Raw genomic sequence first — 14,661 nt, forward strand, 5'->3', positions numbered from 1 at the left:
CTAGTTTTCCAACTAACTGATTAGTGAGGTCAACTAGGTTATCTAGATTTTTTGTTTGTTTTAATGTTTTTAGTGGAACTGATTTACTTTGCAGTGTTTTACCTGCTGCTACAGCCATACAGATACACATGGACACATTTGATTAGACCTTGCCATGAAAATATTCTAGCAGTTATTCAAATATCTTAAAGGTTCTGGTTACAAACCAAAAAAACTGCACCAATATCTGTGTTTGATTGATGTGATATCAGGCTAACATGACTGTATGTTGTGCCATATAGAGACAGACCCTCAGCAGAGGCACATGGCCACGTGCAGTCTGTTTGCTAAGATGCTGACTCTGCTGAATGAAGCTGGCATTTCTACTGCAGAGGGACTCGGGACTAAACTCCATTCCTGGGTGGAAAAGAGAGCTCGGGGTCCTTTGGTTCTCCCCCTGCTAACCGCTGCTTGCAGATGTCTGGCCTCAGTGCGTCATATGGCACGCACAACTGAGGCCTGTATTCTCTCCTACTTCACTGATGGTAATAATAGCTCAAACTCTTTCTGCAAAGTCATAGATGTTAAACACTCTTCCTGTGTAACACTTTAGCAATTAGACAACTTTTGCCTAATCATTGGCTTGATTCATTAAAGCAAACATTAGAACTGCATCAAAACATGTTCACATTTGTCTAGTTTAATATCTAGTGATTATGAGTCTGTGAGTTCTAGTATTCTCCAGTATATAACTGTTTTAAAGCTGATTAGTGTAATATTTTCTCTGTTTAACTCTAAGCTTGGATGTGCCCATGAGAAAAAAGAAACAATTTTCTAAATATTAATAACTACAGTCTTGACCAACACAAAATATCATTTTAAAGCTTCGAAGGTGTACTTTACAATGCATTTAGGCATTATGACCAAATCAAAAGTGCTTTGAAATTTGCAGACAAATCAGAAGTGTTCCATTTTGATCATTTAGTAAACATTTTCCACTCTACATATTTTCCACATAAACAAATTTTTTAATGAATCCACAGATTTAATATTAGCAAACTATAGATTTGTAAAGTCGTTTAGGACATCTACTTTGTGCATGACATAAGTAATTTTTCCAACAATTGTTTACAGAAAGATTGTTTCACTTTTAATTTGACTATATCGCAATTCCAGTGGGTCAGAAGTTTAATATACACTAAGTTAACTATGCCTTTAATCAGCTTGGAAAATTCCAAAAAATTATGAAAAGTCTTTAGACAATTAGGCAATTAGCTTCTGAAAGGTGTACTGAATTGCAGGTGTACCTGTGGATGTATTTTAAGGCCTTGCTTCAAACTCAGTGCCTCTTCACTTGACATCATGGGAAAATCAAAAGACATCAGCCAAAAAACACAGTAAAACTAGTCATATATTGATATAACCTGAAATGCTGCTCAGTAAGGAAGAAGCCAATGCTCCAAAACCGCCATAAAAAAGCCAGAATACAGTTTGCACGGAAACAGAGATCTTTTTTGGATAAATGTCCTCTGGTCTGATTAAATAAATCTTGAACTTTTTGGCCATAATGACCATCGTTATGTTTGGAGGAAAAATGGGTGAGGCTTGCAAGCCAAAGAACACCATCTCAACCGTGAAGCATGAGGGTGGCAGCATCATGTTGTGGGGGTGCTTTGCTGGAGGAGGGACTGGTGCACTTCACAAAAGAGATGGCATCATGAGGAAGGAAAATTATGTGAATATATTGAAGCAACATCTCAAGACATTAGCCAGGAAGTTAAAGCTTGGTAGTTAAAAATGGGTCTTCAAAATGGACAATGACCCCAAGCATACCTCCAAAGTTGTGGCACAATTGCTTAAGGACAACAGAATCAAGGTATTGGAGTGGCCATCACAAAGCCCTGACCTCAATCCAATCGAAAATTTGTGGGCAGAGCTGAAAAAGCGTGTGCAAGCAAGGAGGCCTACAAACCTGTTAAACAGTTCTGTCTTGAGGAATGGGCCAAAATTCCAGTAGCTTATTGTGAGAAGCTTGTAGAAGGCTACCCAAATGTTTGACCAAAGTAAACAAAGGCAATGCTACCAAATACTAACAAAGTGTATGTAAACTTCTGACCCACTGGGAATGTGATGAAAGAAATAAAAGCTGAAATACATCATTCTCTCTACTATTATTCTGACATTTCATATTCTTAAAGTAGTGATCCTAACTGACCTAAGACAGGGAATGTTTACTACTATTAAATGTCAGGAATTGTGAGTTTATATGTATTTGGAGTATGTAAACTTCTGAATTCAACTGTACATGTTTCATGTGAACAGGTGTTGCTTATATGCCACGTTTTCACTTATAACAAAAAATAAACGGAACATAAAACATACCATTACTAAGAGAAGACGATTATCTTTAAAACAAGCCAACACAAAGTAATCGGATGCATTAGATAACTCACACAAAGCACTATATTTATACAGCATCTTGCTATCTGGCTACAAACATGATAACTTTCCTGCATCAGATGATGTCACTTCATTGGAAAAGCTGTTGCGTCATGAAACGATAAACCAATCAGATTGGGTTCAGATTGCTCCAACCAGTGGTGATAGTCTTCCATATACACAGCAGAGAGTCATGTGATCAATCACTCTAATTGCATATGGCCACCAGCTGATGGTGCCAAGTACATGACACAGACTCAATGATGACTCAAATGGCACAGAATGTAACTCACTATTTGTTTGGAGAGGCATTTGGACACTTAAAAGATGTTTTTGGACACTAGTATAAATTATTTTTGTAATGCTATAACTTTTGAATGCCTTGTCATATCAAAACAAAATTTGAATCCGTTACAGGAGACATGATAAGAAACAAAACAAAAGCAGTTTTTCGGAGCCACCTTATTTACACCCTGAGGTATATAATGTCAAATCAGGAAAAAAAAAAGAAAAGAAAAAAATTGGGCTTCAAGAGCTGATCATAATCTATATCATAAAAAATTAATTCTTTAAAATAATGCCAAACACTTGTTATAAGCCTTTAATTCTGGGTATGCCACTGAAACAGTAAATCTTTAAAAACTTGAATTATTTTCTCGTATCCCAGCTTAACAACTGAACATTAGCATTTATAAGGTTGATTTCACCTAAAAGTGAAAACAGTGTGGCTCTGTTTGTTTGAGTGGCCTTTCCAGCCAAACACTGCAACATTGGCTTAACCAATGGTGTGAATTTTTGACAGGACTGTCTGTTTGGAAGACATGGGTATTTTTTATTTTTATTTTATTTATTTTTTCTGTTAGAAAACAGTGATTGTTCTTGATATTCCGCTTAGTGCTGCTAGCAGAAATGACACACCTTGGCTTTAAATGTCCATTCTTGTTGTTGTAGATATTGTATGAAAGAGAACATTCTAACTGGAATTGAGGAAGACACATCATCTACTAATATCTTCTCTCTCTTTCAGTTGGTTGTGTTGATCAGTACTCTGGTTGGGGGCCCATTCTGGTCTCCCTGCAGGTTCCTGAGCTGACTGTTGAGGATTTCATCCAGGAGAGCCTGAACCTGGGTAGTTATCTCACCCTGTATGTCTACATCCTACAAAGGCTGAACCTGGAGCAGACCCTCCTCAATGAGAAGAAGACTTTAGTGCTGCTCAGCTCGTGGATCAACCAGGTCTTTCCTAGGTAACATATTGTTAACCTTAACATCCATACACTTAAGCACTGCTATCTACTTTTGGTGCTGTTCTTTCACACATTTAAGGACTCATAGAGAAGCCTTATAGGAGGCAGATTAGGATTGCAGAGATCTTAAAAAAATTCCCTTTTACATTTAGTGCTTAGTATAGGATTGTTTACAACCTAAGAAAATGTGTTGTCCGTCCTTGCAGTGGTCCAGCCGATGAGGCAAAGCTGTTCTTGTGGTGGCACAAAGTCTTGGAGCTTCTGCAGATCCAGGTGGATCAAGAGAACTCATGTGAACTTGACACTCTGATTCTCACATTAATGGCATTCCAGAACCGACTGGCCCAGCTTGGCGAGGAAAGACTGAATTCAGGCATCCTGGGAGCCATTGGCCTTGGGAGGAAATCCCCACTTTCCAGCAGGTGAGACAAGAATGATAATTCCCTTCTGGAGAAGCTACATTTTTGGCATGGTGGCCAGATTGGAAGGATTGTGCATATCACAATGTCTGTTCTAACTTTGTTTCAGGTTTCGGGTTGTTGCACGCAGCATGATGGCTTTCCTCCTGGTCCAGGTGCCTTCAGAGTCTCAGTTGCGTCTTCATGCAGGCACAGAGCTGCAGCTCTCAGCTAAAGCCCAACAGGTAAGAGTTTCCAGGGGATGAGAGAAATGTGTGAAATAAACAGGCAAGATGTGAAAATTATTGAGCCAATTTGATTTCTAGCCTTCCTCACATTTTACATTTTACATTTTAAATTGGTCTAAGTTTACTTCTACAGTATTTGGGTAGATGGCATGAAATTCTTTTGGAACGTTGAAAAAATTAATACTTTTAAAAATTAATTTATCACATCACAGAATTATTTAAAATGAAATGTGAAGGCAATCAGGTGATTTTTAAATCAAAGGATTTTTATAGCATCTTTAAATGCTTACTCTCTGTCTTCAGGCCTTAGCTTTGCTGGAAGTGATGCCCAGCAATAAGCAGTATTCAGAGCTGCAAGTGTCTGTGAACCAGGCCTGCCAGTTCATCAAGTATTCAGGCCACTGCCTGCGTGACAGCAACCGTCTTTTGACCCTGCTAATCAATGCACTCTACACTGACCTTCACTATCTGGATATCATCCGTTAGCTACAGTATATAATCAGCACAAGGTTAGAGTTAATGCCTGCCATCAAGCTCTGTAAAGCCCACCAAAGAAACTGGGGAAAGAAGCCTAACTCCAGATGATATGAAGGAGAACTCTATGTTGAGAACCAGTGCAATCCATTACATAGTTTCAGTTTTGTAGCACTGATGTCTTGACTAAGGTTTGAAAAGAAAGATGAGAGAGGAAGGTTAAATCATGGTTTGCAGTACATGCTCATTCAGTTTATGATCCTAAATAAAATGGCTCTCTTATCTTTCAGCCCTTTTCCTCAATTGGTGCATAGATCTGCTTTGCTCAACGAGATTAAGAAAATGCATGATGATCCACACATGAAAGAATACATCAAACTCTTTATTAATGAAAACTATCCGTTTTTGTGTGGATTGTCATGTGTTTTTTACACAGTTTATGTTCTCAATATATAGCTTATTGTAGTCAGTTATATAATTTATTTTAGATTAGCAAGGATTTTATGATATGTTTAAGGATGATTTAGATGTGCTTTGTTGGAGGAATTTTGGTGATGATTTAGAAAATTAATTGAATTCACATGGAGTATAGTCAGAGTATCTATACCTCATAGCACGTCTCTCTCATTTCATTTGTGCACATGCTGGTGAATTTACAAAAGATTATATTTTATTTTAGTTTCACTTCAGACTCACTATTACTATATTTTATTATATTTAATTAGCTTTTTTAAAGTACTTACAAGCTCATGAAAATCAACCAATAATGGCTGGTTATTTGATATTTTAGTCTTGTGAAGTGAATATTTTGTGGATTTTGTATTATTTGAATGAGGGGGTCGGCAAAATGTTTTGGTCTGGCCAACAATGTCCAAACTAGATGAACACTGGCTGCTGCTGCATGTGATCTGTCTGATAAGTGCACTTAATTTTCAAACTTAGACATGATTGTCAATACACAGCTTAAGTCCTTCCTTAAATACCGTTCACATGACATCACACATTCCTTTTGCCTCAAAAGGTTTCTGTTTCTCCACAGTAAGATGGCTAATATTAATTTGAATAATCATTTAAATTTGAATGAAAGTGCTTACTGCTGTATTTGATAATTATTTTATTATTAATTTGAATTTGAATGAGAGAATGCATTCTTTGGTACTGTTTCAGAATGCTGCTATCTCCATATTTGGAATTAGTTTTTATTGACTTAAGCTAATAAGTCAGGCCCTCTGCATGCTTTTATAATACAGTCAGAGGTCATTTTCTCATACCAAAACATTCATTGGTTTACATAATACTTCAGTATGAATATCAAAACCTTTTACATCGGATTTACATAGGAATCAAGCAATTTTAGTGCACAATTTCAGTGTCCCCAAATAGATTATCGATTCCCCATTCAACAATAAGAAATTACAAAAATATTTCATCATAAAAAAGTGGAATTTACAGATTTAAGTTAGATTATTTTTTTTTTTTAATAACAAGCACAACACTGAGCAACCTTGACACCTAGAGGTCTGTATAAATGTATACTGGAAAAAGTCTAATGTTGTGTATTGCCTTGTAATCTGTTTTCTTGTGTTTTCACACTTCTTGTGCCATGATTACCCTTCTTTCATGTCAAATGATCTTCTTCTCTGTAAATGTAAATGATTATCAAGGTCAATAATACCTACAATCAAAAGAATTGTGTGTTTATGTTCTCATGTGATGTGAAAAACTTTCATTTTTATTTGTTTTTAGCAAATAGCAAAATATATTTAGCATGTTTTACTTTATCAAAATTTATCTTTATTTGTGTTGAGTAGAAGAAAGACACTCATCATCCCACACTCCCGCTGTGTCGGGGGGGGGGGGGGGGTCAAAAATAAGTATGTACTAGGTTAAAACTATTTTGTTTCTTTTTTATCTGTCAAAATGATGGACAGCATTTGGAATTATCCATCAACATTTCAAAAATCAGTAAATGAAGTGACGGAGAATGTTTGGTCATTACTTAATCCAATGGTCCTTGACATGTTGGGTTAATTAATTGTTTGTGTTCCACCAGAAATAATGAGTCTGAGATGCCACTTTCAGTACTAGGGTGCGTACTTGAAATTCTGCAGCCACGTCCACACTATCCGTTTAAGTTTGAAAACCCTGTTGTCATTTTCATAACATACTTTTCCAAATTATGCGGTTATGAAGAGCGTTTTTTAAAGTCTTTGTTTTCAGTGCCCTTCCAGTGTTGATGAGAGATATAAATGTAGATCAACCCATGTGTTTTCAAACAAAAATGTACTAGTGTGGTCTGTACTTTCTGCATGTTTACTTCGACGCTTCCAGTGTAGACTATCCTTTATAACAGGTGTAAAAAAAACATTGTGTATCCTCTAACAAATGGATTTAAACTCACACAATTGTGAAAAGACACAAATGTAAATGGACATTTGCTATTATTTCTTTACTTCCATGTAATGATGAAAGTCATTAAAGTGAACAATGCCAATTACACAGATTAGTGTGTTAAAGAGTCAAAGTGCTTTTAATGAGGGAGAACTGAAGATTACTGCACATTGACTGGTAAAAAGCCCAGTATATTATAGAAACAATAAATCCAGTGGTGAAAACTGGGCATGTGCTCGCAGTGCATTGCACATACATGGGAGATCGTATCTGCAATACATCACTAATGAAACACATGACTTATGGGGTTTAGCTGCCAGTTGTTAGTGATGGATCTCTTTTAATTTAACTGCCAACTTTAGTTGCCACATTTCCATGATTAAATCTGAGAATCTTTCCCGGCATGTTCACAGCCCTCTTTGCTTAGACTTGCTTCTAACTTGAGCGTATTGAACAAACGTTTTACAGGGTTGGAAAAGCAGTACAACCTCTTTAGCCCCAACTGGCACAGTCAACATGAGGCAGTCTGCGTCATAGAGCTGTTTTAGCTGGGGAAGAGAGCCAGTGTGTCATTTACCAGTGAATGAGAACATGCTTCAGAATTTCCACTCTCATTTTACTGGCCATCCATTCTACTTAATCAACCCATACATATTATCATATGTTACTTACTTTTGATAGTAGGCTTAGTCATAAAAACAGATTAGAAATAGTATTTTAATATCTATTCAACCTGATGTGAAGTGTTTTATGGCTTGAACAATTGGCTTTTGACACTTTTTAACAAGGTAATAACATACAAATGGTGTGACTCTTGCACTCATGTAAAATCCCTATAACTAATCACATAAAGGTCCCTCCATCACAGCATCTGATATAAGTAGACATCAGTAGCGGTTCTAGCTTGTTTGGTGCCCTGGACTATTGGTGAGTGATTCTAAATGAAACCCCCCCAAAGTTGTTGATCTTGTGTTGCCCCCACAAGATGCCGCCCTGAGCAACTGCCTTTCACCTCATGTACAGTTCATGTGCTGCTATAAATGTATAGATAGCACTGTTGTATTATACCCTCATTCTTGTAGAAAAGTTCTGAGGTAAAGAGGGCAGCACTGATCATTTTATTTTTCATGTGCCACTGACAAAATAATCTGAGACACTTGACAAAAAGGTGATAAATAGAATCAGCTGTTTGCTGATGATTGAATACAGTCTGCCTTACTAAGAGATATCATGGTAACCTTTTGGTTCTGTAGTCCACTGAATCAAATTATGTGAGTGTTGAGCTGTCCATTAGGAATGTATCCTTAATTTGAGCGGGAACAAAACCTTTTCTGATGATGTTTAATAAAAATAGAAGGACAACAGCCATATTCAAAAACAGGCTGCTCCCAGAAGTAAAAATGCCATTCATAGGGGAATTGATTATTAACTATACCATATAAACCTTTAAAAACAGACCTACAGTGTGCGGTGAGGTTGTTAATCGATGGTATATGCTTCTACTGAAGCCATCAGTCAGTATTATTTCAATTTCATTAAAAAAAATTGTTTGATAGCGGAAGTCCTTGTGAAAAACTACACTACCCATTATCTAGCAGAGAAATGCAACAAGACAAACCCTGGAAAAAAAGCCCAGCAGCAACCACCCACTTCCATTACACACTGTGAATAACAAAATCAATATGTTTCCCTATAGTCCCAAAAATATTCAACAGCTGTATATGTTTAGTTTTCAGTTTGATTAGGCTACATCATTTGCAATGCTTCATGGGATTGTAGTTCATTCCCTTATTTATGATGTGCATAGTCCTTTGTTTTTTGGTCAGATTTTGAAATACTTTGTTTCAAATCCAAGTTTTATTTTTGTGATTCACAGCTGGTTTGAACTCCTTTATGGAGGATTTTATGAAATCCCTATGGAAAACCAGACAGCTGAAAAAGTGGGCGGGAACTGTTGTGCTTTATTGAGAAAAATCAAACAATCACTACAAACATTAACAAATGACATTTAATTGACTGATTGATTGACAGTAGGGTACAATGAGGCTAAAGGCCCCCAGGTGTAAAAGGCACTTTTGATTTTATTTTCTTCCAAAACACTAAACAGCAACAAAAACTAACAAAATACTTTCCTTAGACTCAGAATCAGCTACAAGGAATTTGTCTTGGTGACAGTAGCGTCCAGTGCATAAAATACAGCAACAAGACAGATAATAATACAAAAATAATACAAAATTGAATACAATTTAAATGTAATAGAAAATAAAGTATATATATATAGAATATACAATTATATACATCCATACTAATATATATATATATATATATATACACACACACACACACACACACACACACACACACACACACACGTAACAGGATTACATATTTAAATACAAACTATAAGTAACTGTATTCCACTGCAGTTACAATTTAAATAATTGGTAATTAGAATACAGTTACATTAAAATAGTATTTTGATTTCTGAAAAGATTAATTTGCATTTTATTGTCATTTGTTTCATTTAATATTTAGTCTTTTCAGATTAAAAACATTTATACATATAGATTACGTGATCCAAAGTGCATTTGAACAGCCGTGAAACACTTTCCATATATGTGTTACACTCATATGAGCAGACAGAGAAGTAAGATTGAAGCTTGGAGCAGAAGAAATGGAAATAAACCTTGTGTAAATTGTCAGCTTTACACAAAGTTAAAATGCTATTTCTAGCCATTTTACATGCACGTTACCAGACACAATCATATTTTTTTTATCAAGAAAATTCACATTGTATCATCATTTATTTTTTCCTAGTAAGACCTTTGATATTAAGGCAAAAATAATATTCTTGATAATCATTTTTTATTGTTTTCCTGTAAAAAATATCTAAAAATCCTCATAAAAATAAAAAAATCAATTTGATTAATCTTGTTTTAGAAACAACACTGCATAAGAAATTTAGATTTTTCAGAGAATGTATTTTTAACATGTGTATTTTGTCTTACTGTACTGGAAGAGTTTTTATAATCAAAACAAGTGAAAAAATCTACCAGTGCTGAAGAAGTAATCCAAAGTATTTAGAATACGTTACTGACCTTGAGTAATCTAACAGAATATTTAACAAATTACATTTTACAGTATGTAATCTGTAGGAATACATTTCAAAAGTAACCCTCCCAACCCTGCTAGACACATACACATAGTATACACGTAGTGCAAATTTAAATACAAATCTGTTATATACAGATGCAAGGGAATGTATGGCAGAAGAGATGGGATGAATTGGATAAATATAAATATACTAAGCCATGTATTGCACATAATTATTGTTCAAAGGGACAGTTTTAACTGTTCATGAGATGGATAGCCTGAGGGAAAGAACTGTTCCTGTGCCTGTCGGTTCTGGTGCTTAACATCTGTTTGTTACTATACACTTCAAAGTATTCCTGATCCATGACAAAATATTAAGTATTTTCAAGTTTATTCAAACATTTTTAATAACTATACAATAAGTGAAAGGATAGCATTTGGTGTAAAATTGTCCTTTGTTGTAAGGCCTAAAGTCCCCTGTTAAACATAGTTTTTCTTACATGGGGGCAATAGATTTGGTATGAAGCGTGTTCAAATGTGCTCACATCAACTGATCTAATCACAATGGAGATTCATTTGTTTATAAAATACTTAAGATGTTATGAAATGTCAAATGTGATTTAAATGAACAGAAAATTATTACCCCTTTTCTGAATTGTTATTTTGAAAAAATATAATCTTAATTTGTTATATATATATATATATATTAATAGCTCAAAGAAGCTCAAAAAATTACATAAGTCAACATAAATGTAATCCTTATGATTCCAGTGGTTAAATCTATGTCTTCAGAAATTATTTTATATGTGCGGGTTAGAAGCAGATCAATATTTAAATCCTTTTTTACTATAAATTGTCCACCCTGCCCAATCAATCTCCAATTTAACTTACACATTCTTGTTCTTGTGTTTTTGCTGATTCACAATCTTCATGCGTATCACAACCTACTGGGGAGAATAATTTACAGCAAATATTGATCTGTTTCTTACCCAAACCTACCATATGACTTCTGAAGATATGGATTAAACCGCTGGAGTAATATGAATTACTTTTATGCTGACTTTATGTGCTTTTTGCAGCGTTAACATTTTGCATTGTTTGGACCAACAGAACTGATATATTCTTCTAAATATCTTAATTTGTGTTCTTCAGAAGAAATATTATACATGATGTGAGTCATGATATTACTTCTAGAAGAAAATAAATAATAAATAAATATAAACACTTCTTGCACAGTGTCATACACATCTGGTATGGCATGAGGGTGAGTAAATGATGAGAGAATTTTCATTTTTGGGTGAACTATCCCTTTAAGACAAATTGTTTATTGAATAGTGAGTTGATGAAAAGTATGACTTGACCTACAACAGAGAACATCATCAATTACATTACATTTCCTCACTAATCTCCCTTAATAAATAGACCTTGACAGATGTTCAGACTCTTTGCTGAATAGTTAATTGAAGTCAGTGACAGGGACAGGTGCATCATAAGAGATCTAGACGCTCTGTCTAGCTCTTTGTCCGGTTGTCATGGCTACCATTAAACTGTCTGGTGTTAAGGTACATTTTATGTGTAAAATATGTTCACCCAGTGTTCAAACTGCTCTTTCTCTCTCTCCTCTCCATTTGGGATGACAATTTTTTAGCTAATACTGTGGAATGATGTACATTTTGCAATACAGGTGCAATTATGTCCTTCAGGCAGCAATGGAACACTTAGAAAAGAGAGCCTGTACTTGTACTTTTTTGCCACCTCTGCACCAAAATAAATTATTTATTTTGACATATGAGTGGGATTTTATTTAATTATTTGTTTGTTTGTTTATTAAGTCATTTATTCGTTTAGTCATGCAGAGGGCTGAAGAGGTGGATGGACTGTGAAGGTACCGTCTGTGCGGCCGGTTGCCATAGAGACACTAATCTGGGTATTTCTGGATTGAGAAGTGCCTTTAGGAGGGTGCTGAACTAGTTGGGTCTACCACAACCGAAAACTTGCTATGATAAGCAATGAACTGCCCTGAATGGATATTCCCAGTTAGGATTTGACTGTTCCCTGACTGACCACTTGTGTTATGCCCATCTCCTCCCTTAAAACTCTTATTAAACTTTGTGTGTGAATAGGGTTAACTATCAATGTGGAGTCATTGCACTTATGCTGTCACCTGTAAGAGCTGAGAATATACTGTCCTCTCTCTGAGTAACTAATTCGTTTACATTTCTCCTCCACACTCATGTTGACTCTGATGACTCAGGTGCATTTATTCCCAACGGTCCTCCTCTTCCACCTCTCGCTTCATGACTGTCTATATAAAGAGGTGAGCTAACTTTGTTCAAAAAACTTTGTTGAAATATACTAATAATTATTCTAGAGTAGGACACCTCATTAGTTTGACACATCTGCATATTAATATGGTAGGATGGATTTAATTTTTAAGGATATTTAATTATTGAGGGAAACGTTAGCCTGTACTGTTCTATCTCCACCTGTGTTGAACATTAAATATAATTTTTGCTGTTAAAATAATGAAAAGGTTGACAGCAGGTATATTGAAATACAGGCATTTAGAGTATCAGCAAAAAAAAAAAAAAAAAACTTGCTTGATATTTTCTTTAAAATACTAAAGATCTTTTGATATCTTACATTTATTACTCTCGATAATGAGTTCACAAAAGCTACAAAGAATTCAAAACCTCCCCAATCTCCTTAAACATAACTAAGTAAATAATAAAAACTCTCTTCCCACTTCAAGAGAGATTTGTACAAAATGTAAAAATCCAAGCCTGACCGTCACAATATTGCATAATATGGATCAACCTGATGTAAATATCTAGTTTTAGAAATATTCAGAAATTGCTAAATAAGCAGTTAATGGATGAATGGGAATATCAATAAAAGTTCAGCTCAATTGACAGCATTTCTGGCATAATGTTGATTACCACAAAAAATCATTTTGACTTGCCTCTCCTTTTCTTTAAAAAACAAAAATGGAGGTTACAGCAAGGCACTTACAATGGAAGTGAATGGGGACAATTTTCTAATGTGAAGCTTATAATTTTATAAAAGCAATTACATTAATTCTTCTGTTAAAACTCATGTATCATTTAAGCTGTAAAGTTGTTGAGATTGTAATTTTACAGTTGTTTTATGGTTTGTTGACATTACATCATCATGGCATTGCAGTTGTAAAATTACACATGACTACACAGAAAAGGTTAGTAAGGGATATTATCACACTAACAACACTCATATTGTTAACGTCTTGTGGCTATACTTTTAAAACTTTGAGTATTTTAATGTTTACTGATTGGCCCCATTCACGTCCATTGTATGTGCTTCACTGGAACCCAGATTTATGCTTTTTTAAAGAAAAGGACGGAGCGGTCAAAATAAATTATTGTGGAAACAGCACTATGCCACAAATGCCGTCGATTGAGCTTAATGTGTACTGAACCTGGAATGTCCTTTAAATTATTGAAATTGTACAGATGAAAATCAAAGGGTACCTTGGATGTAGTGCTGGCTAGTAACAGATTATATGTAATCTGGATTACTTAATCAGATTAAAAAATACAGTACTTGTAGTTTGATTCAATTACATTTTTAAATACTATCAGACTACGGTTCATTTTTATAGATTATGATTACATATTAACATATGACTACTTCCTCTTTGTACTTTTATATTAAAATTATTATCCTACTCAAATGCATGTGACATAAAATAAAATACAATTAGGTTGGAAGTAATCCAAAAGTAATTGGATTAGATTACCCCCAAAATGTATGTATGATTGCATTTTTTTCATGTAATTTGTAATCAGTGCCTGATTACAATTCACAAGCAATCTGCCCAGCACTGCTTGGATGTTAGTGTATGTAAACAGCCTATTCACAATGGAGGCGGAGTGTAGAAATACCGTAGATTGCATAAGGACATTAGAGGAACGAGATCAGACATCTGAGGAGATCCTGATCGCCTGCAGCGTTAACGTTAAACAGACAGCCTTATCGTGACTACTTTGTACTAGAAACATGAGTGCCCATGGGTCTCTATTAGTGAAGAGGACCTGATGTGATGTGGATGATGGCATATGCAATGAAGGGTCATTATGTTGTCCCGGCAAAGAGCAGATTATCTCTGAATCACCATGATACTGCATTATTTCTATTTATTCACATACTTGTTCTATCTCTGCTATCTCTCTACCATTCTTTCTCAGTGCTTACCACTTGACAGCAGATAAGTCACATTATAATAATCTTCTTCATAATCTTCATCATCATCTTCATGAAGCAACATTCATGAAGTTCAGGTCTGAGATACGCCCCCAAATTTGCCTGACGTATTGATATTAATATTAAATGGATTCCAGTAATTTTCTCTTTTTA

The 14,661-nt window shown here is 35.1% G+C and overlaps 1 protein-coding gene across 2 annotated transcripts in view; it reads left to right on the forward strand.

The window, feature by feature from the left end:
- The window catches only part of epg5 (ectopic P-granules autophagy protein 5 homolog (C. elegans)), a 38,671-nt gene extending 31,398 nt beyond the window's left edge, over window positions 1-7,273 (forward strand). For both annotated transcript variants that reach the window (XM_052098127.1, XM_052098136.1), the window contains exons 41-45: window positions 282-524; window positions 3,446-3,665; window positions 3,872-4,087; window positions 4,194-4,308; window positions 4,615-7,273. In XM_052098127.1, coding sequence (XP_051954087.1) covers window positions 282-524; window positions 3,446-3,665; window positions 3,872-4,087; window positions 4,194-4,308; window positions 4,615-4,797 — 977 coding nt within the window. In that variant the 3' untranslated portion in view covers window positions 4,798-7,273. The remainder of the gene's footprint in view (window positions 1-281; window positions 525-3,445; window positions 3,666-3,871; window positions 4,088-4,193; window positions 4,309-4,614) is intronic.
- Window positions 7,274-14,661: the final 7,388 nt, after the last annotated feature.

The sequence above is a fragment of the Xyrauchen texanus genome, chromosome 3, assembly GCF_025860055.1.
Source record: "Xyrauchen texanus isolate HMW12.3.18 chromosome 3, RBS_HiC_50CHRs, whole genome shotgun sequence".
Lineage (NCBI taxonomy): Eukaryota > Metazoa > Chordata > Actinopteri > Cypriniformes > Catostomidae > Xyrauchen > Xyrauchen texanus.